The 19,272-nt window shown below is 45.7% G+C and overlaps 1 protein-coding gene across 1 annotated transcript; it reads left to right on the top strand.

Moving 5' to 3' along the window:
* The first annotated feature begins 12,621 nt into the window (after window positions 1-12,621).
* MOB3C (MOB kinase activator 3C) lies at window positions 12,622-15,895 on the top strand. The gene is made up of 3 exons (XM_007946694.2): window positions 12,622-13,039; window positions 15,216-15,418; window positions 15,866-15,895. Exons 1-3 carry the CDS (start codon window positions 12,622-12,624, stop codon window positions 15,893-15,895), a joined length of 651 nt encoding a protein of 216 aa, XP_007944885.1.
* The last annotated feature ends 3,377 nt before the right edge of the window (window positions 15,896-19,272 follow it).

The following is a 19,272-nucleotide window of genomic DNA, read 5'->3' as shown; positions in this document are numbered from 1 at the left end:
TGGCATAGTCATATAATAGAGTACTACTTAGCAAAAAAAAAAAAAAAAAGTTTCTTGGGTGGCACAGATGGTCTACACTCAGTAACCCAAAGGTTGCTTATAGAAGCTATTCTTTGGCACCATGGAAGAACCAGGTCTGGCAAGCAGCTGTTGTAAAGATTACAGCCAACCATACTCTGAAACTGACAGAGTATCCCCAAATGAAATACCTAAATAAACGAATGCCTGAAGAATGAGGGTGAAATTAGAACATTCTCAGACAGAGGCTGAGACAGTTCAGACTGGCCTTACAAAAAGTACCAATGGCAGTTCTGTAGGTGAAAGGGAAAGGACACTAGAAAGTAATTCAAAGCTATACATAAAAAGAAAGAACCTTAATAAAGGGAAATATATTAGGGCTAGCAATAGGTATCCACGCTGGATAATTCTAACTGTTATGTCCTTTATGTTTTTAATAACAAATGTATAAAAGGCAAGGATAAAAATAAATTCAGGGCGCATGAAGAACAAACAAATCTGAGAAGACGTACAGCCAGAATGCTCCTTATAAGCGAGGATTGGCAAGACATTGTCTCTCGTACTTTCGACATGTAATCACTAGGGACCAGTCCTTGGAGAAAAACATCATGCTTGGTAAAGTAGAGTCAGCAAAAAAGGGTCAGCAAAAAAGAAGACCTCTGGCCCCTGGTTGGGTCTGGAATTGAACTCACTCCCATGGCTTAAACTTCAGCCAAACAATAGAAAGGCCTACGAGGTGAATAATTAGACCAGGGAGGTACACTTCTTAGAGCAATCAACTGTGAGAGGATTGCCCAACCTTCCTTCCGAGGAGTGGCTGGTGGGTTATATATATGTACTCAAAAACCAAACTCACTGCCATCGAGTCAATTCTGACTCATAGCAAGTCCCTTTGCGTTTCCAAGGTGGTAAATCTTTGTGGAAGTAGATTGCCCAGTCTTCCTTCCATGGAGAGGCTGGTGGGTTTGAACCACCAACCTTCTGGTTAGCAGTCAAATGCCTTGGGCACTACACCACCAGAGCTCCATATCCAACATGAAAGATACCAAAACATATATAAAGCAAGCACTGATAGAATGGAAGAGAGATAGTGCTACAATAATAGTTGGAGACTTCAATACACCACTTTCAATATTGGACAGAACATCTAGAAAGAAGATCAATAAGGAAACAGAGGACCTAAATGACGCTATAAACCAACTAGTCTTAACAGATACTGTTTTGGTTACCTAGTGCTGCTGCTACAAGAATATATCACCAATGGGATGGCTTTAACAAACAGGAGTTTATTCTTACAATTTGGAGGCTTTAAGTCTGAGCTCAAAGTGCCAGGCTCTAGGGCCTGGGGGAAAGCCCCTCAACTTTGGGCTTTAGCTCTGCCTCGTGCTCCTGGCCCACTGAAGCTTGAGGCTTTTCTTCACTCAGCTGCTGGCTGCAGAGGCTAACAAGCCCAAGGTTGACAAGTAAAAAGGCACAGTCCCAATGTTACCAAATCACATGGCAGGCCATTAATTCAAGTCCATTGAAAGTCCTAAGGTCAGCAGAGCACGGCAGGCTGTTGAACAATGACACAGCTACATGCAGGGTTCAAGCGTGCCATAAACTAGAGAGCATTCCCCAAGAGTTCTTATATACAGGAAGCAGACCACATCCCTAAGGCAGGTACTTAGCTGCTCACAGTAGATTCCACCATGCAGTTGATTACCAGTCTCATCATGGAGAATACTACAAGCAGCTGCCTAGCCACTCGACCAGGCCCAGCCAAGTTGACACACAAACTTAACCACCACAGATACGTAGAACACTCCACTCAAAAACAGCACCATATACATTCTACAATATACATCACATGGATCATTCTCCAGGAGACACCACATTTTAGGTCACAAAGCAAACCTTGATAAATTTAAAATGATTGAAATCATAGAAAATATTTTTTTCTGACACAGTGGACTGAAACTAGAAATCAATGAGGGGGGATAAAAAAAAAAAAGGAAATTAAACAACACACTATTAAACTACCAATGGGTCAAAAGACAAATGAAAAGAGAAATCACAAATTCTTTATTGTCAAATGAAAATGAAACCACAAGATACCAAAACTGTGATGCAGCAAAGGCAGTATCCAAAAGGAAACTTATATCAATAAATGCCTACTTAAAAAGAAAAAAAATCTCAGACTAACAGCCTAACTCAACAGATCCAGAACTTAGAAAGAGAAGAGCAAACTAAGCATAAACCTACCGGAAGGAAATAACAAAATCAGAGCATAAATAAATAAAATTGAAAACAGAAAAACAATAGAGAAGATCAATAAAACGAGAAGTTGGTTCTTTGAAAAGTTCAATAAAATTAACAAATAGTTAGCTAGATTGACAAAGAAAAGATGCAAATAACCAAAATAAAAAATGAAAGAGGAGACATTACAGCTAACCCAATAGAGAGAATTATGACATAATATTATGAACAACTGTATGGCAATATACTGGATAATCTAGATGAAATGGGCAAATTCTTTTTTTTTTTTTAATTGTGACTAGAGTGAAAATTTACAGAGCAAATTCACTTTCCATACAGCAGTTCGCATACACTTTGTCTCATGACATTGACCACAATTCACCACGATGCAACAGCTCCCCTTCCACTTCCTCCCTGACAGTCACCTCTTCCCTGTGTCCATCCCTCCATGCACCCTTGCCCCCTGAACTGTCTCCCTGTGCATAAATAGCCCTTCTTTCTCCCATGATTGATCTCTCCAAGGAGTGTATCTACCTCAGGTAAATGTTCAACTCATATGCCTGTCTTTTGTTTGGCTGGAAGCCACAGCTGTGGGTTCAATTCCAGACCTGATGGGCAGCTAGTGGCCATAGTCTCAGGGATTCCACCAGTCTTTATCAGACCAACAAACCTGGTCCCCCTTTTTTTTTTCTTCAAATGATTTTGAGTTTTGTTCCACATTGTTCTCCCTTTCTATCCAGGATCTCCTATATAGATCCCCCTCCGAGGGGTTGACAGTAGCCAGGAATCATCTAGTTCTTTTGATCTCATAGTCATATAGGCTGCAGATCTCATGGTGTACCGTTGCTAGAACTAATTCTTTCCATGAATCTTTTGTTTTATTCATTCTTCTTTGCTCTGGACGAGGAGAGACCCATCATTGCATCTAGATGGCTGCTTGCAAGCTTTTAAGATCCCAGTCGCTACTTGCTAAAGTAGGAGGTGGAACAATGTTTTGTGTAGTATGTTATGCCAATTGAGCTTGATGTCCCCAGTGACTATGGTCCTGAGGAAATGGGCAAACTCTCAGAAGCACACAAATTTCCCAAATTGACTTTGAGAAATTCTCAACAGATCTGTAACAAGTGGAGAGATCAAATCAGTGATCAAAAACCTCAACAACAACAAAAAAATCCTGGAGTGGTTGGCTTCATTGGAAACCAAAAATTTAGAGAAGAATTGACACCAGCATTGTTTAAACTGTTACAAAAAAAAAAAAAAAAGGAATACTCCCTAATTCATTCTGTGAAGCGAACATAACCCCGATACCAAAACAGACAGAGAGACCACAAGAAAAGAAAACTACAGGCTAATACCTCTTATGAATATAGATACAAAAACAATCCCCAACAGTATACTGTTGTTGTTGTTGTTATGTGCCATCCAGTCAGACCCAACTCATAGCCACCCCTCCTTGGGTTTCCTAGGCAGTATCACTACAGAGGTAGATTGCCCAACCTTCCTTCCAAGGAGTGGCTGGTGGGTTTGAACTGCCAGCCTTCTGGTTAGCATTCAAGTGCCTTAGGCACTACACTACCAGAGCGCCTAACAATATACAAGTGAACAGAATCCAACAGCAATATTAAGAGTCATACACCTTGACCAAGTAGAATTTATTCCAGGAATGCAGGAATGGTTCAAGATTAGAAAATCAATCAATGCAGTACACCACATGAATAGAACAAAGGAAAAGAGCCACATTATCATCTCTATGGATGAAAAAAAAAAAGTGATAAAATCCAACACTTTCTTAATTAAAACCTTAAAGAAGATTGGAATATAAGGGGAATTCCTCAATATGATTCAGGGTATATATGAAAAGCCAACAGCCAACATTACGCTTAATAGAGAAAGACTGAGACCTCTCCCTCTGAAATTTAGAACATGACAAGTGTGCCCATCTCACTACTTCTATTCAATATTGTATTAGAAATCCTACCCAGAGCAATAAGACAAGAGAAAGAAGTAAAAGATTATGCAGATTGGAAACAAAATTAAATAACCCACTTCCTTCTAGTCTATTCCAGCTCGTAATGACCCCTGTTTGGTTTCCAAGCCTATAAATCTTTACAAAAGTACATTGCTTCATCTTCCTCCCACAAAACAGATGGTAGGTTTGAACTGTGAACCTTCTGGTTAGCAGCCAAACACCTTACCATGCCACCAGAGCTTCTTAGATTGGAAAAGAAGAAGTAAATTATCTCTATTCACAGATGATATCATTATGTTTATAGAAAATCCCTAGGAGTCCACAAGAAAACTTCTAGAGCTAATAGAGGAATTTAAGGTCAATAAACAAGTCAGTTGGGTTTCTATACACCAGTAATAAGAAACCTAAAATTGAAATTAGGAAAAATAATTCCATTTACAATAGCATCTAAGAGAATAAAATACCTAGGGATAAAGCTAAATAGGGATGTGAAGGACTTATATAATGAAAATTGTAAAACATTGCTGGAAGAGATTAAAGAAAACTTAAATAAATTGAAAGATATTCCATGTTCATGGATTGGAAGACTTAATATTGTTGAGATGTCAATACGACCCAAAGTGATCTACAGATTCAATGAAGTGCCAATCAAAATTCCAATAGCCTTCTTTACAGAAATAGAAAAACCAATCCCCAACTTTATATGGAATGGCAAGATACCCCAATAGCAAGGCAATATTGAAAGACAAGAACAAAGTAGGAGGACTCACTTCCTGATTTTAAAACATACTATACAGCTCCAGTAATCAAAATAGCCTGGTGTTGGTATAAAACAGGCACATAGACCAATGGAATAGATTTGAAAGTCCATAAATAAATGCACGCATCTATGGTCAACTGATTTTTAACAAAGGTGATAAGTCCACTTGATGGGGAAAAGAAGAGTTTCTTCAATAAATGGTCCTGGAAAAATTGGATTTCTACATGGAGAAAAAGGAAACAGGATCCATGCCTCACACCATACACAAAAGCAAATTCCAAGTGGATTGAGGACCTTAAATGTGCAGACTAAAACCATAATATGCTTAGAAGAACAAGCAGGGGCAACACTGTCAGGCCTACCTTTCAACAATGGATTATCTAAAAATAATAACAAAAACACAAACAACAAAAGACAAAAAACATAAATGGGACCTCATAAAAGTTTTGTTCATGAAAAGACTTTTCCAAAGAAAGTGAAAAGACAAGTTACTGACTGGAAGAATATGCTGTGGACCATATATCCTATGAGAATCTAATAACCAAAATATTTATAAAATTTTGACAACAAAAAGACAAACTAATCATAAAATGGACAAAGGACTTGAATAGACATTTCACCAAAGAGGACATTCAAATGGCCACCAACCACATAAGCACTGGTGATTTAAACACATTAGCATCATTAGCCATCAGAGACATGTAAATCAAAACCACAATGAGTTATCATTTCACTCTCACTATGATGATTGGCAAGGATGTGGGGAAACTGGAACCTTTATCCATTGCTGGCAGGAATGCAAAATGATACAGCCGTTGTGGAAAACAGTGTAGAGTTCCCTTAAAAAACTAAAAGTAGAACTACCACATGACCCAGCAATTTTACTCCTGGGTATATACCCAACAGACTTGAAAGTAGAAACTCAGAGACTTGTACACTATTGTTCATTGCAGCACTATTCACAATAGATGTCAATCCAGCTTCTTACAGGTGTACAACTTATTGACAGGAATTACAATAATCGGCTCTGCAACTCTACCCTTAATCACTGTTAACCATCCTTTTCCCTCTTGCCCCTGGTAACTACTAATACACTTGGCTCTCTATACATATGCATTTTCTTGTCTTTTTAAAAAGACACAGCGTGGTGTCCCCCACATCGCACAAACCAGGCTGGGTGCTGAGTTCCATACTGTGGCATCAGCAGAAGAATGGATTAAAAATATGTGGTACGTACATACAAGCTCCATGAATACTACTCAACCAGTGGGAGAAATGAAGTTTTGATACATACCACCCTATTCTGAGCAAAATAAGCCAATCACAAAAGGACAAATATTGTATGACCTCACTTATGCAAAAAGATAAGAAAAGGCACCTGTATAGAGAGCAAAGTGTTATAGTAGTTACCAGGGACAAGAGGGAAAAGATGGTTAATGGTGATTAAGGGTAAAATTGCACAGCCGATTATTGTAATTCCTGTCAATAAGTTGTACACCTGTAAAAAAAAAGTTAGTACCTGCTGAGGTGGCATATGTACAACCAAACACGTTATGGAATTTGGTTCCATGGTTTGGAGGTATAGAGTCATGGTTTCATGGGAAAGCCCAGTTAATTGGCCTAATAACATATTTAGTGCTCCTGTTCTACCTCCTAGTTTCTTGCATAGTGCCTGGACTCTTAAAATCTTGCAAGTAACCTTCCAAGGCATGACAGTTAGTCTCTTTAACCTGGAGCAACAGAAGAAGGAGAGTCAGGAATAGGAGAAGGATATGGAATGTATGGTCAATCACCCCCATGAACAACTTCCTCCTTTGCCATGAGACCAGAAGACCTGGATGGTGCTCAGCTACTATTATTGAACACTTGGATCAAAGATTCCATAGACAAATCCTGATTAAAAGGGGGAAATACAGAACAGAATTTCAAATTCTCGTGGACTCCAGACTTTCTGGAGCCATGATGTATAGATGAACCCTTGAAACTATTGCCCTGAGGTAATCTTTAAACTTTAAACTATAAATACCCCCTGAAATCATCTTAAAACTGAGAAATAGTTTAGCTTAAGGAGTGAAAAATATCTGCTTTGGCATTATGTTCTTTAAGAACTATTTATATAGGATTAATTTCCAGGTTTATAGTAGAACTGACAAGGACAAGGTTGTAGTCACTTCTTGGCCATAGCCAGAGGGAGCAAGTAGTTGGACCTATGGGCTCAGGACCAGGGTCGCAGGGGACATCAAACTCAATTAGCATAACATACTACACAAAAACATTGTTCCACATCCTACTTTGGTGAGTAGCGACTGGGATCTTAAAAGCTTGCAAGTGGCCATCTAGATGCAACAATGGATGTCTCCTCATCCAGAGCAAAGAAGAATGAAGAAAACCAAAGACACATGGAAGCAATTAGTCCAAGCAACTGGTACACCATGCAATCCTCAGCCTATACAACTATGAGACCAGAAGAACTAGATGGTGCCCGGCTACCACTGTCAACCACTTGGAGAGGGATCTATGTAGGAGATCCTGGATAGAGAGGGAGAACAGTGTGGAATAAAACTCAAAATCATTTAAAAAAAAAAAAAAAAAAAGGACCAGGTTTGCTGGTCTGTTAGAGTCTGGTGGAAGCCCTGAGACTATGGCCTCTAGCTGCCCTTCAGGTGTGGAATTAAATCCACTCAGGTGGCTTCCAGCCAAACAAAAGACAGGTATAGGAGCTGAACATTTCCATTAGCTAGATATACTCCTTGGAGAGATCAATCATGGGAAAAAGAAGGGCTGTGTATGCACAGGGAGACAGCTCAGGGGCAGGAGTGCATGGCAGGGAAGGACACAGGGAAGAGATGGCCATGGGGAAGAGGTGGGAGGAGAGCTGTTGCATTGTGGGAGATTACAGTCAATGTCATGAGACAAAGTGTTTGTGAACTGCTGTATGGAAGATGAATTTGCTCTGTAAACTTTCACCCAAATCACAATAAAATTTAAAAAAAAAATCACTATCTATATAGCATTAAAGTGACAACAGCAACTTGAAAGATTATATAGGAATCTTAGCCAGCAGTGAGTTTATGTTAATGAGGGAGGAACGACTAGCAAAGGAGAGCAACAATGGTTGCACAACTCAATGTAATCAATGTCATTAAATTGTACATGTAAAAACTGTTTTAACAATTAAAAAATGTTTTGCTGCATATTTTCTCAACAATAACAAAATAAATATATATATATATTTTAATTACAGTCAAGAAAACCCTATGGGGCGATTCTACTTTGCAGTCTGTGATGTGACAATCCTAGGGGCCAGTCATCTCAGTGCTCAGGTGAGGAACTCAGCACATGATGCCCAAGGCTTTCAGCTACTCATTCATTCATTCATTCATTCTGCAAATGGGTATTGAGTGCTTACTATGTGCTAGGCACTGTGCCAGCTGCTGAGGGTACGGGAATGGACAGAACAAATGCAATCCTTCATTGAGCTCAGGAAAAATAAGACACATGATTCCAGGGGCAAGGAAACCACCGTTTATCTAGTAGTTCTTTTGTTTATGCTCCAGATGTTTTGTCACTTCATGTCCCCATCGCCCCATTTTACTGTCGCCCCATTTAAGCTGAGGTTGTCTCCTTGACAGAGCCTCCAAGGAGACACGAGCGAAGCTGCTTCTCAGCCCAGAGGGAAGTTGGGAGCCGGATATAGACTTTCCGGAAAGGCTAGAGTGAGCGTGTTGTTGTATTGGGAGGGGAGGGGACGGGGGCCCCTTTCCTCCGCCCCCTCTCCGCCCCCAGGCCTCAGCGTGGCGGGGCTGGGAAGGGCCGGGGCGGAGTCCGTGTAGCCTAAGGGGCGGGAGCGCGACAGCGGGGCCCGGTGGGGCAGGCAGGCTGGCAAGCGTGGGGACTTTCAGGGAGCTCTAGCAAACGGAGGGTGACCCAGCGCACTGGGGATGTGACCTCGCGGCCAGAGGAGGACTCGAGCTGTGCCCCACCTGGGCGGAACCCGTGAGTGAGCGCTGGCACCCCCTGCGCCCCGCCCCCCAGCATTTCTTCGACTTTCATTTCCTGGGCTCTCCGGGTGTGGCACCACTCAGGGGCGACCTCAGCCCCAAAGCAGGCTGGCCACAGTCCGTCCCCGGTCAGCGGCTGAACGCTCCGAAAGTGCGAGTTGGGGGTGGCGGTGATTGAGGGGGGCGTGTCCTTGGGAGCGGAAATGTCAGGCTTGCTGCTCTGGGACCTATGACCTATCAGACCCTGACAGCTGGGTGGGGAAGGAAGGAGGTGATAAGAGGGACCAGGGTGAGCCGAGTGAGTACCCCGTGGAAAGAGCGTGGAGACTCCGCCTCCACTTTCGTCTTGGATCTCGGCCGGCCGGCTGGGTATGGCGCCCCCCACATTGCACAAACCAGGCTGGATGGTGGGTTCAAATTGGGGCCATCCTCTGGGTGAGACCTTAGGTCAGGCTGAGAGAATGGCAGGTGTAGCCCTAGGGGGCTAAGTGTCAGAACCACGGAGGGTCACATTATAGTCCTCTTTAGGGAAACCCAGATGCCCATCTGGGAAGTGAGCATGTCACTGGCAACTCTAGGAGTAAAAGAACACCCAGAACAGGAACCAAGCTCAGGAGGACCAGCAGCAATTCAGGGAGAGGGATGTAGGTTCAGTGAGGGACAAGAACTTAGTGAGAGCATGGTGGTGGCAGGGAGTGAGAGAAGACAAGCTGCATAGATAGAAGGGCACCTGCCATGCGCTCTCCTCTGTCTACCCCCAAATCTTACATTTTCTAAAGAAGATCAGGCTCAGCATTTCACAGCAGGAAGGTGGGACTCATGGTCCTTGGTCAGGGTGCCCAAGTTGCTGTGGGAGTGGAGTGAGAAGGGGTGAGGCTCAGTGTGTTGGGGGGACAGGAAGCAGTTTGGACTATTTGGTGGGGAAGATGCTTCCCCTTCCACCCACTATCCTTCTTTCCCTTTCTCCCTACTAGACTGGCCTGTGCAGGAGAATGATCCTTTACTCATGGGACTGAGCCATGTCCAACTTGTCTCAGCTCTGCCTGTAACTTGTGTGACCTCAGGCTCTTTAAGTTCTCTCTCTGGGCCTCAGTCTTTCCTTCTGTACAACGAGTGGGTTGGACCAGCTGATTTCTAAATGCTTTTCCAACCTTATGATTCTAGGTTCAAATTCTTCCTTAAAGTCTAAGCATTGACTCTGTGCCAAGCCCTGACCTAGGTTGGGGGTGGGGCAGCAGTGATGGCCAAAGAGCAGCCTCGCTCCAAAGAAAACAACATCTGAGTTCAGTAGAGGCACAGCCAAGGGCCTGGGGGAGGAAGTAGCATTCAACCTGAAGAGTGTGTAGTCTTGCTGAGGGGTCAGCGGAAGAAAACATACAGACAGGAGACTGTGTGATGTGCTTAGGGATCAGGAAGAAGACCATGTAGTTAAGTGTAGGGAGGTGGGAAGTGGGCAGGAAAGGTAAGGTGAGGTGTTAAGTGCCAAAGGAAGGACCTGTTTGCAGCTGTCAGTAAAGGGAACCATGCAAAGGTGGGGAGCCCAGGAACTCCACCCAACTGCAGTGTGAATGATTTTAGAAGCACCTGCCACAAGCAGAGTTTAGAATAGAGGCTGCAAGCAGTCAGGAAGTTCAAGTCCCACCTTGGGCACTTTTTGAGTGAGAAATTAAGGAGCAGGAAGATGGATAAGATGAACTTTAGCATCTGTGGTTTTTATCAAGGGGACAAGATCTTGTTGGCAGACTCTTCAACTTACCTTCATTTTACTTGATTGTCCCCATCCTGGAATGCCTGTTGGGGGTACAAGGAAGTACCTTGTTCCAAACATCATCACCTTGACTAGTGCCTGAAGTGACCCCCCACTCCATTTTGTGCTGTGCCTTTGGTAAGTCCTAATTATTTCCTTGTTCTTACTGCCCCAGTCCTTTCAACATTACCAGAGATGTGAGGAAGAAAGATGCTCCAATGTCAGCCAGTCAGTCTCAGGTCAAGGTTAGGCTTTGTCTGTAGCACAATTTACCGAAAAAAAAAAACCAAACTCATTGCCATCGAGTCAATTCCAATTCATAGCTACCCCCTTTGGGTTTCTGAGGTTGTAAATCTTTACAGAAAGAGATTACCTAATCTTCTTTCTGCAAAGTGGCTGGTGGGTTTGAACCGCCAACCTTCTGGTTAGCAGTCAAATGCCTTAGGCACTACACCACCAGAGCTCCTTTGTAGCAATATGTAAGCCTGCTACAAAATCAACCTGAGCAGGGTCAGTGCCAGGTCAGAGTTCACCCTGGGATCAGAGCTCAGAACTATATACTAACCTATACTCAGGCTCAGTCTCAGTCTGGAGTCAGGGTCACTGTACTCAATTCATGGCTAAATTCCAGTCTCAACTAGTACCTAGGTGTACATTTCCCAAGAGCTCACAGGAGAGATAAGGTATCTACTCTGAGAGTCCCAGAAGCATGGCTGCTGTTGAAGTAGTCCAAGAGGTTTCATGGGTCAAAACCATGCCTACTACAAGGGTCACCCAGCAAGGCAGTGGTGCAGCTGAGACTAGAACCCAGGACTCCTGCTTCTAAGCCTGGGGCTCTGACCACTGCTCCCAAAGTCTATTTTGAGTCTGAGATCATTCTATTCTAAGAAGCAAAGCAAATTTATTGAGCTCTAAATGGGCTCAGCTGGGTGGATCTGCCATCTAGTGCCTGGCATATAGGAGGTGCTCTAGTTTCTACTAAGTGTTAGTTAGGTGCAGGAGGAGGGGCCAGTGTGTTGTTAAGAGTTTGGGGCTGGAGGAGGCTGGCTTGGGAGGATTTCCAGCCACTGTCAGAGAAAGAGGAGCTCTAGTGGTATAGTGCTTAAAGCATTCAGATGCTAACCAAAAGGTCAATGGTACAAACCCACCAGCTGCTATGCAGGAGAAAGATGAGGCAGTCTGCTTCTATAAAGATTTACAGCCTTGGAAACCCTATGGGGCAGTTCTACTCAGTTCTGTAGGGTCACTATGAGTCAGAATCTACTCAGTGGTGGTGGGTTTGGTTGGCTTTTGATCAGAGAAAACAGAGCCCTGCCACTCTTCCCTTCTGCTCTAGCACCTGCAGCCACACTCTGAGACCACCCATCTGGCCATGTGAGGATCATTTCCTGTTTCAGGGTAAATAAAGGAAAGGACATTTTTGGTAGAAAAGTCCCTCTTGCTCCTTGGGAATCCCCGGTGGCCGGATGAACTACGGGATATCCCAGAGGAAGCTGAAGATGGTGGCCCTCCCACTGGCCTCAGCACAATGTAACCCAATGCTGCTACACTGTACCAGCTGGCCTGTGGGGGCTCCCAGGCAGTGATGTGCACCAGCTTGGAAGCCAGCACCCTTGAGATGGGATGAAAGAGGAAAGGAAACAAAACAAGATCTCAGTGCTGTGGGAGTTAACAAAGGGGGGCAGGACGTTGAACCTCAAAAATGAGGAGAATTTAGATTTTAGACAGAGGGTGAAGAGGTTGACCAAAGACTCAGATGAAGGGGAAATGAGACATGTTGGAAATCCAAGCCTCTTTGGTTAGTCCCTAATCACAATGCCTCCCATGCACTTGTTCCCCACAGGGCATCCACAGGTCAGTGTGCAGCATACACAGGCCCAGTGGGGTCATGGCACTGTGCCTAAAGCAGGTGTTCTCCAAGGATAAGACGTTCCGGCCGCGGAAGCGATTTGAGCCGGGCACACAACGCTTTGAGCTGTACAAGAAGGCACAGGCTTCGCTCAAGTCGGGCCTGGACCTACGCAGTGTGGTAAGGCTGCCACCTGGCGAGAGCATCGATGACTGGATTGCTGTGCATGTCGTGGACTTCTTCAATCGCATCAACCTCATCTATGGCACCATGGCCGAGCACTGTAGCGAGAGTAGCTGCCCGGTCATGGCAGGTGGGCCCCGCTATGAGTACCGCTGGCAGGACGAGCGCCAGTACCGGCGGCCAGCCAAGCTCTCGGCACCGCGTTATATGGCGCTGCTCATGGATTGGATTGAAGGCCTCATCAACGACGAGGATGTCTTTCCCACACGCGTTGGTGAGCCACCTGGCAAGGCCATTTAACAGATGCGGCATTTAGTTTGATACAACAACTCTGTGAATGGGAACATGATTTTGTAGTAGAAGAAACTGAAGCTCATAGAGGTTCTTGAGCTAGGACTCCTGACTCCCAATTTGGGGCTCTTCTTGTTCGGAGCGTGAGTGGCCCCCTAGGAACTCCCCAACACAGGCACTATAATTCTGAGGATCTTTCCAGGCCTAGGATGTTTGTAGCAGGTTCCCCTGCTTGGGCTGATCTGACCGCCAGCCCCCTGAGAATTCCCTCTGACTCCTGGCCTCAGGAGAGGTGGGAGTTGTGTGGGCCGGGATGGTATCACCTTACACTGAAGGTCTGAGAGCAGAATTTTTCCTTGTCCAGAGCAGGCTGGGCCTTTCTCTTATCTCATTTGGGCAGCTTGAGTGGGTGAGGATGGGAGAGGAAGGGAGGGGAGTGATGCCACCCTGCCTCTGCTTCCGCACCCAGGGAGTAGGAGGGGGTGTCAGCCGAGGAGCTGAGCAGGCATAACACTGTTCATCACTGCTGCCCTACCTGTACCCTGGGCCCCACCCCTATCCAGCTTCATGCTGATCCATGGTAAGACTGTGGGAGGGGTAGAATCAGAGATGGGTGGAGCAGGGTGGGCAAGCCCAGAGGGGAGAAGTCTGAACGCTGAGAGAAGCTGGGCACTGAGTCACAATTCCAGGCCCACAGCTCCTCCCTAGCCAGTGGCCTGCCATTTCCTGCACTATCATGCCCAACAATGGGTATCTTCATTTTATATGAGAAGCAACTGAGACCAAGAGAAGGAAAGTGGATTCAGACCTAGAGCTCAGGTCTCTTGTTTAAGATAAAAAGGACAAGGCTGAGAGACTTGGTCTGGAACTGGCAGGGTGAACAGAGAAACAAGGCTCAGCCCCAAAAGCAGTGGAGCAGGGAAGGCCAGGTGTGGGCCTGAAGGGAGCTTTATTCCTTCTAGCTTTAACTTCCTGGGCCTGGGAGATCCCAATTGCCTACACCTTGATCCTGGGACAGCTTTCCCACAGCAGAGAAGAAGCCATAGCCACCAAGATCTTTACCCTGATTGTGGGTCCTGTGCAGAAATTGTACTTTATTCATGGGTCCTGTACAATGTGTAGCATTCATATGGTGCAAAGAGTGTTTGGGTCCTATCTTCAATCTTTACTAATTAATAGTTATGTGACCTTGGGCAAGTGATGGTTTGCCTCAGTTTTATCATATCTAGAATGGCTGTGATTAGACTCATCAGCAGGATTATTCTAAGAATCAGAATCAAAAGGTACGGAGGGCTCAGCACAGGTCCTGGCTCATATGGAAGTTTCTTTTAAGTGTTAATGAATATTTGAAGAAATGAGGGGTATCAAAACTCTTGAAGAATGAGTATTTCTCAGGATTGGGGGTCTGAGGCTTGCTATGTGGATATTGAAAGGAGGGACTCCGGGTGGGGCTGGAGGGGGAGGTCAGGGTCAGGTCAAGAAAGGCCTTGAGCAGGTACCATGCAACAGAGATGGGACTTAATCCTGAAAACCTGTTTTTATAAAAAAAAGTGGGCCCCATATGTTACTGAGGGAGCTCTGGTAGCGTAATGCCTAAGGCAATTGACTGCTAACCAGAAGGCTGGCGGTTCAAACCCACCAGCCACTCCTTGGAAGGAAGGTTGGGCAATCTACTTCCGTAGTGATACCGCTTCGGAAACCCAAGGAGGGATCACAGTGAGTCGGGTCCAACTCGATGGCACATAACAATAACAACATATGTTACTGAACCCCTCTTGATGTCATATACAAGGATGTGACAAACATACGTGTAGATGCAAGTATTTCCAGGGAGAGGATGGGCCATTGCTTTGATCAGTTTAAGAAGAGTTGATCGGTGATCCTCCCAGATTTGTAAAGTCCTGCTTTAAGTGATGGGAAAATGCAGAAGATGGTTTGTATTTTAGCAAGGAAGTGGCATAGTCAGATGTATGTTTCATTAAGAAGGAAAGTATGGGAGAAAGCCACACTGCTTTCTCTGTCTCCCAAAGGGAAGTGCATTGAGAATTGGCAGGATAGGCCATCCTGGGCAAAGGTGGCCTGTGGTGGGCGGGCACGGTTGGGCAGCATTTCATCACCAGAGTGCCAACTCCTCTCTTCTGCCTTACCCAACCCCCTAGGAGTTCCCTTCCCCAAGAACTTTCAGCAGGTGTGCACCAAGATCCTGACCCGCCTCTTCCGCGTCTTTGTCCATGTCTACATCCACCACTTTGACAGCATCCTCAGCATGGGGGCCGAAGCACATGTCAACACCTGCTATAAGCACTTCTACTACTTCATCCAAGAGTTCAGCCTGGTGGACCAGCGGGAGCTGGAGCCGCTGGTGAGGCCAAGCCCTTGCTGCCCCTCCTGAGCTCTTCTACCTGGGCCAGCTGCTTGTATGTTTTCAAGTCCAAAGCCTGCCTCTTTCAAAAAAGTCCAATATACAGTTTTCTGGCTCATACGTTAAATATCATGGATAAATTAGGGGAAAGCAATTTAACTGTAGATTCTCTACTTTCCTAAAGAATTTGGATAAATTAGGAGACAGCAATTAATTTAATAATAGATTCTTTACTTTCCTAGAGAATCTATTTAAGTGTCACTTTACAGACCCAGATCTGCAAGTTGGAGTTGTGTGTGTGTTGCTAGAGGGTGGGGGGATTCCTGGCGGGTTCCAGTAGAAGGGGAGCAGGGTCAGGTAGAAGAACAGCCAAGTCCTACATTTTGGGAAGGAGCTGCCTGGCAGGTTAAGCTCTGACTGACCCTGCCCCACCTTGTATCTCTGCAGAGGGAGATGACAGAGCGGATCTGCCACTGAGGCCAGGCCTGGATGTTGTTGCCTATCAGATGAACCATCTGAACACAGGGTGGCAGGGGCAAGGGACCCTCAGGAGTGTGGTGCTAAAGGAGTCTGGTGCTAAAGGAGCCTGAAGGCCCAGGGACTCCCTTCACACATCCAAAGCACCCGAACTTCTGGTTCTCAGCAGTTTGCGCACATGTTCCTCACACTGCTTGTGAATGGAGAAGGAAGAAGGCTTCAAGGTGGGCAAAGAGAAGGAAAGGAGGAGTTAAACCTCTGGCAGTGAAGTCTGGGAGTGGAGTAGGTCAGAGGGTTTCTTCCCTGATGCTTGATTTCTAAGCCCATTTAGGGTATGTGGATGTGAGTAAAGTGATATCAAGAAAGGTACAAGAGAGTGAGTAGCCTGTGTGAGTGAGCACAGATGATAATGGATGGTGTGTGTGTGCATGTGCACACTCTTGACTGTGGAGTGTGTCTGCCTAGACCCTGCCTGTCACATAATGCACTCTCCATAAATGAATGAATAAATGAAGAGACTGGAATCATCAGACCATGACCACTATGAGTGATGGCAAGTCAGTATCCCTGCTAGATGTAGCTCACCATGTTTGCAAGCACACAAAACATGGTTGTAGAAGTATCTCTCTGTTTGAATTTCCAGCCTACTGTCTTCCATCAGCATGAGTCCTGGGGAGCTTGGGGGAGGTAGAGCCTTGCCCTGAGTACCTAAACCTCTGGCCCACCACAGACACAGGTTCTGATTTTCTCAGTCAGAGATGTTTATGAACTTTCATTACACTCAGCCTGCTGCTTTCAGGAAGACCTGATTATAAACAGCCTCCCGGGGGGTTGAAGGTGATCCCTTAGATCCACAAAGTTCCATTGGTCCTTAAACTGGGAATCATATACTCCGGTACAGTTCGCAGAATCTACAGACCTGGCTCCCAAGAGTGGAAGCCCAACAGAAAATAATCCTCCAGCTCAAGCTGCCAATGGAAGTTGGATTGGGAAACTCCAGAGTCTTGTCTCCCTCCCTGGGATACTGAGGACTACGTAGCTGGTGAATGGATTCTTCAAGGCCTGGGGAACCTGCAGCCTGCAAGTACCTACCTTCTTCCCAGCCGTCCCTGAGACATTCCAGCTGATTGGAGCCTAGAACACAGCATCCACAGAGAGACTGGGATGTTCATTCAGCACTACATTGCTCTCACCACCATGCCCAGAGCCATTGGTGGGAATACCAAGGCAGAAACATGCCTTGCTATCCCAAAGCCTCCCTGCTGGGAGGCCAGGATGGAGAGAACTAGAAGGGACCTGAGAATCATCTAGACTGTCTCTCAGTGTACATAAGAGGAAACTGTTGAAGCCCAGAGGAAAGAAGGGAGAGACTTTCCAGAGTCTCACAGTGAAGCTTTCATGGAACTGGATTAGAAACCAGGGCTTCAAACCAGTTTATTCTGGTTCAAAGCCCTTCTAGAAACCAGATGTCCTGACTCCCAGCCCAGGATTTGTTGATTGCTAAATAGGAACATGAGGTGCACATGGGAAGAGGGTTTGCTAGCCGTTCTCCAGGACACAACTGCTTCTGCTTTGACTTTCTAGCCTGATGCCATAGTGGCCCACCGCTCCTCAGATCAGCTGGAGTTGTCTGCTGAGTCAAGCCTCCAAAATCATGTGCCTCTTGAGGGCCCAGAAGCTGCCTGCCCTCTAGGGAAACAGATGGGACTCCTGGGGCCAGCCAGCTGGACTCGGGCCGTCTCTGCTGCCTCCTGAAATGTTCTCAAGGGAACTGTGTTGGTCTGGCAGCTTTACCAGAGGCTCTGGAGTGAGGAGGTCAGAGCTTCCCCCAGACTGGACTGTGGCTTGGAAGATGGATTTTAGCCTGTGGCCAGAGCTGATTGTGGGGGGAGGAGGGGCAGAGAAATCTATTTTTGTGAAACGGAGGGAATACTTTATTGTTATTTTTGGTAAAATAAAAGAGGTGAACTAAAGCAGCTGCTAGTGGGAAGCTGTGGTCTGACTGCCACATGGCTCCTGAGCAGGCTGTAGAAGGAGTCTGACCAGAATGGGGCAAAGAGGGCCCTTTGTCCTGAGAACTGGGCCATGTGGAGGGCTGGTGGAGGGTGATTGTGTCTGGCCCAGTTCTCCAGGGTGGGGACATTGAGGTTTTCCCAAATCTCTGGGACTTTTGAGCCAGGCTAGGCTAAGACCCTTGGGATTGGGACAGCTGGCCCTTGCCTTTCTGGAGCTAAGTCTGATGGGGGAGGTTTGTCCTTGTTTCAGTTCAGGCCACCTGGCGCTAGCTATTCTTGCCCTCTCCCTCTCTTAGTCTGAGTGGCTTATTGGAGCTAATGAGTTAAGGGACAGGTAAGAAATACAATGTCAATCCTAATCACAGCAGAGGAAGCCCTTCTCGAGAAGAAACTGTTGGGTCCTGGCTGGAGCTCAAAGTGGTAGTGGTAGGACATGAGACTGACTCCTGAGACTGAATCTCCAGGAGGAAGTTGAGTCTCTTCTTGGCTCAGGTCTTGCAGTCATTCTAGTACCCCTTACTTACAAGCTACCTGGACAGGAGTTGAAAACAGGGCTTCTAACTGGTTCATTCTGCTTTGACCCTCTGCTGGGAATTTGCATTTCCACCCCAGATATACTGAATCAGAATCTACATTTTAACAAGGTCTCCAGGTCATTCTTACAGATGCATACATAACCGGGATGAACCGGTCCAGAGCCTGGTTGAAAAGCGGCTTGGTTCTACAGATAAAAGGCCCACCTGGAGCCCTCTCCTCCACCTGCAAAGGAGACAGCCGGGCTTTGTGCATGGGTTCTCCTGGAAAAGAGGGACCTGGATTCCAGTCCCAGCCAGCCCCTGGGGTATGGTGGCAGGCCCTTTCTCCCTCTACACCTCAATTTTTCCATCTGTTTCATATTCAGGAATGGAAGCAAAGGACTAAGTGATTTCTAAGCTCCTTCATTACTTCCAGTCTGTGAATCAGTTACAATAATAATAGCTAATACTCGCCATATTCCAAGCACAGTCTAAGTGCTTGACATAAAATAGTGCCAGAGAGGCAGGGAGGCCACATCTTCTGGCCTCTAACCCCACAAGAGGAAGACAGAATCACCATCAATAGACCAAGGCCTATTCCTGGAAGGCCAGACATGCTGCCTCCTTCCAACCCTTTCACCAAGCATTCCTCCACACCACCCACCACCTCTCTCCTGGGTTTGATAATTCGCTGCAATGGCAACACAACTCACAGATTAAAAGGTTTAATAGGGAAGCACCAGTTTACAATTGAAGTTCAGGAACAACACTCAGTCTCTCTAAGCCTGCCATCTTTCAGCCAACAGTTTCTCACAGTCTCTCTCCCAGCAGTGTGTGTCTCTCTCAA

The sequence above is a fragment of the Orycteropus afer genome, unplaced genomic scaffold, assembly GCF_000298275.1.
Source record: "Orycteropus afer afer isolate SDZICR_OR568_19922 unplaced genomic scaffold, OryAfe1.0 scaffold00169, whole genome shotgun sequence".
In the NCBI taxonomy this organism is placed as follows: Eukaryota; Metazoa; Chordata; class Mammalia; order Tubulidentata; family Orycteropodidae; genus Orycteropus; species Orycteropus afer.
This window is presented reverse-complemented; position numbering and strand designations above follow the sequence as displayed.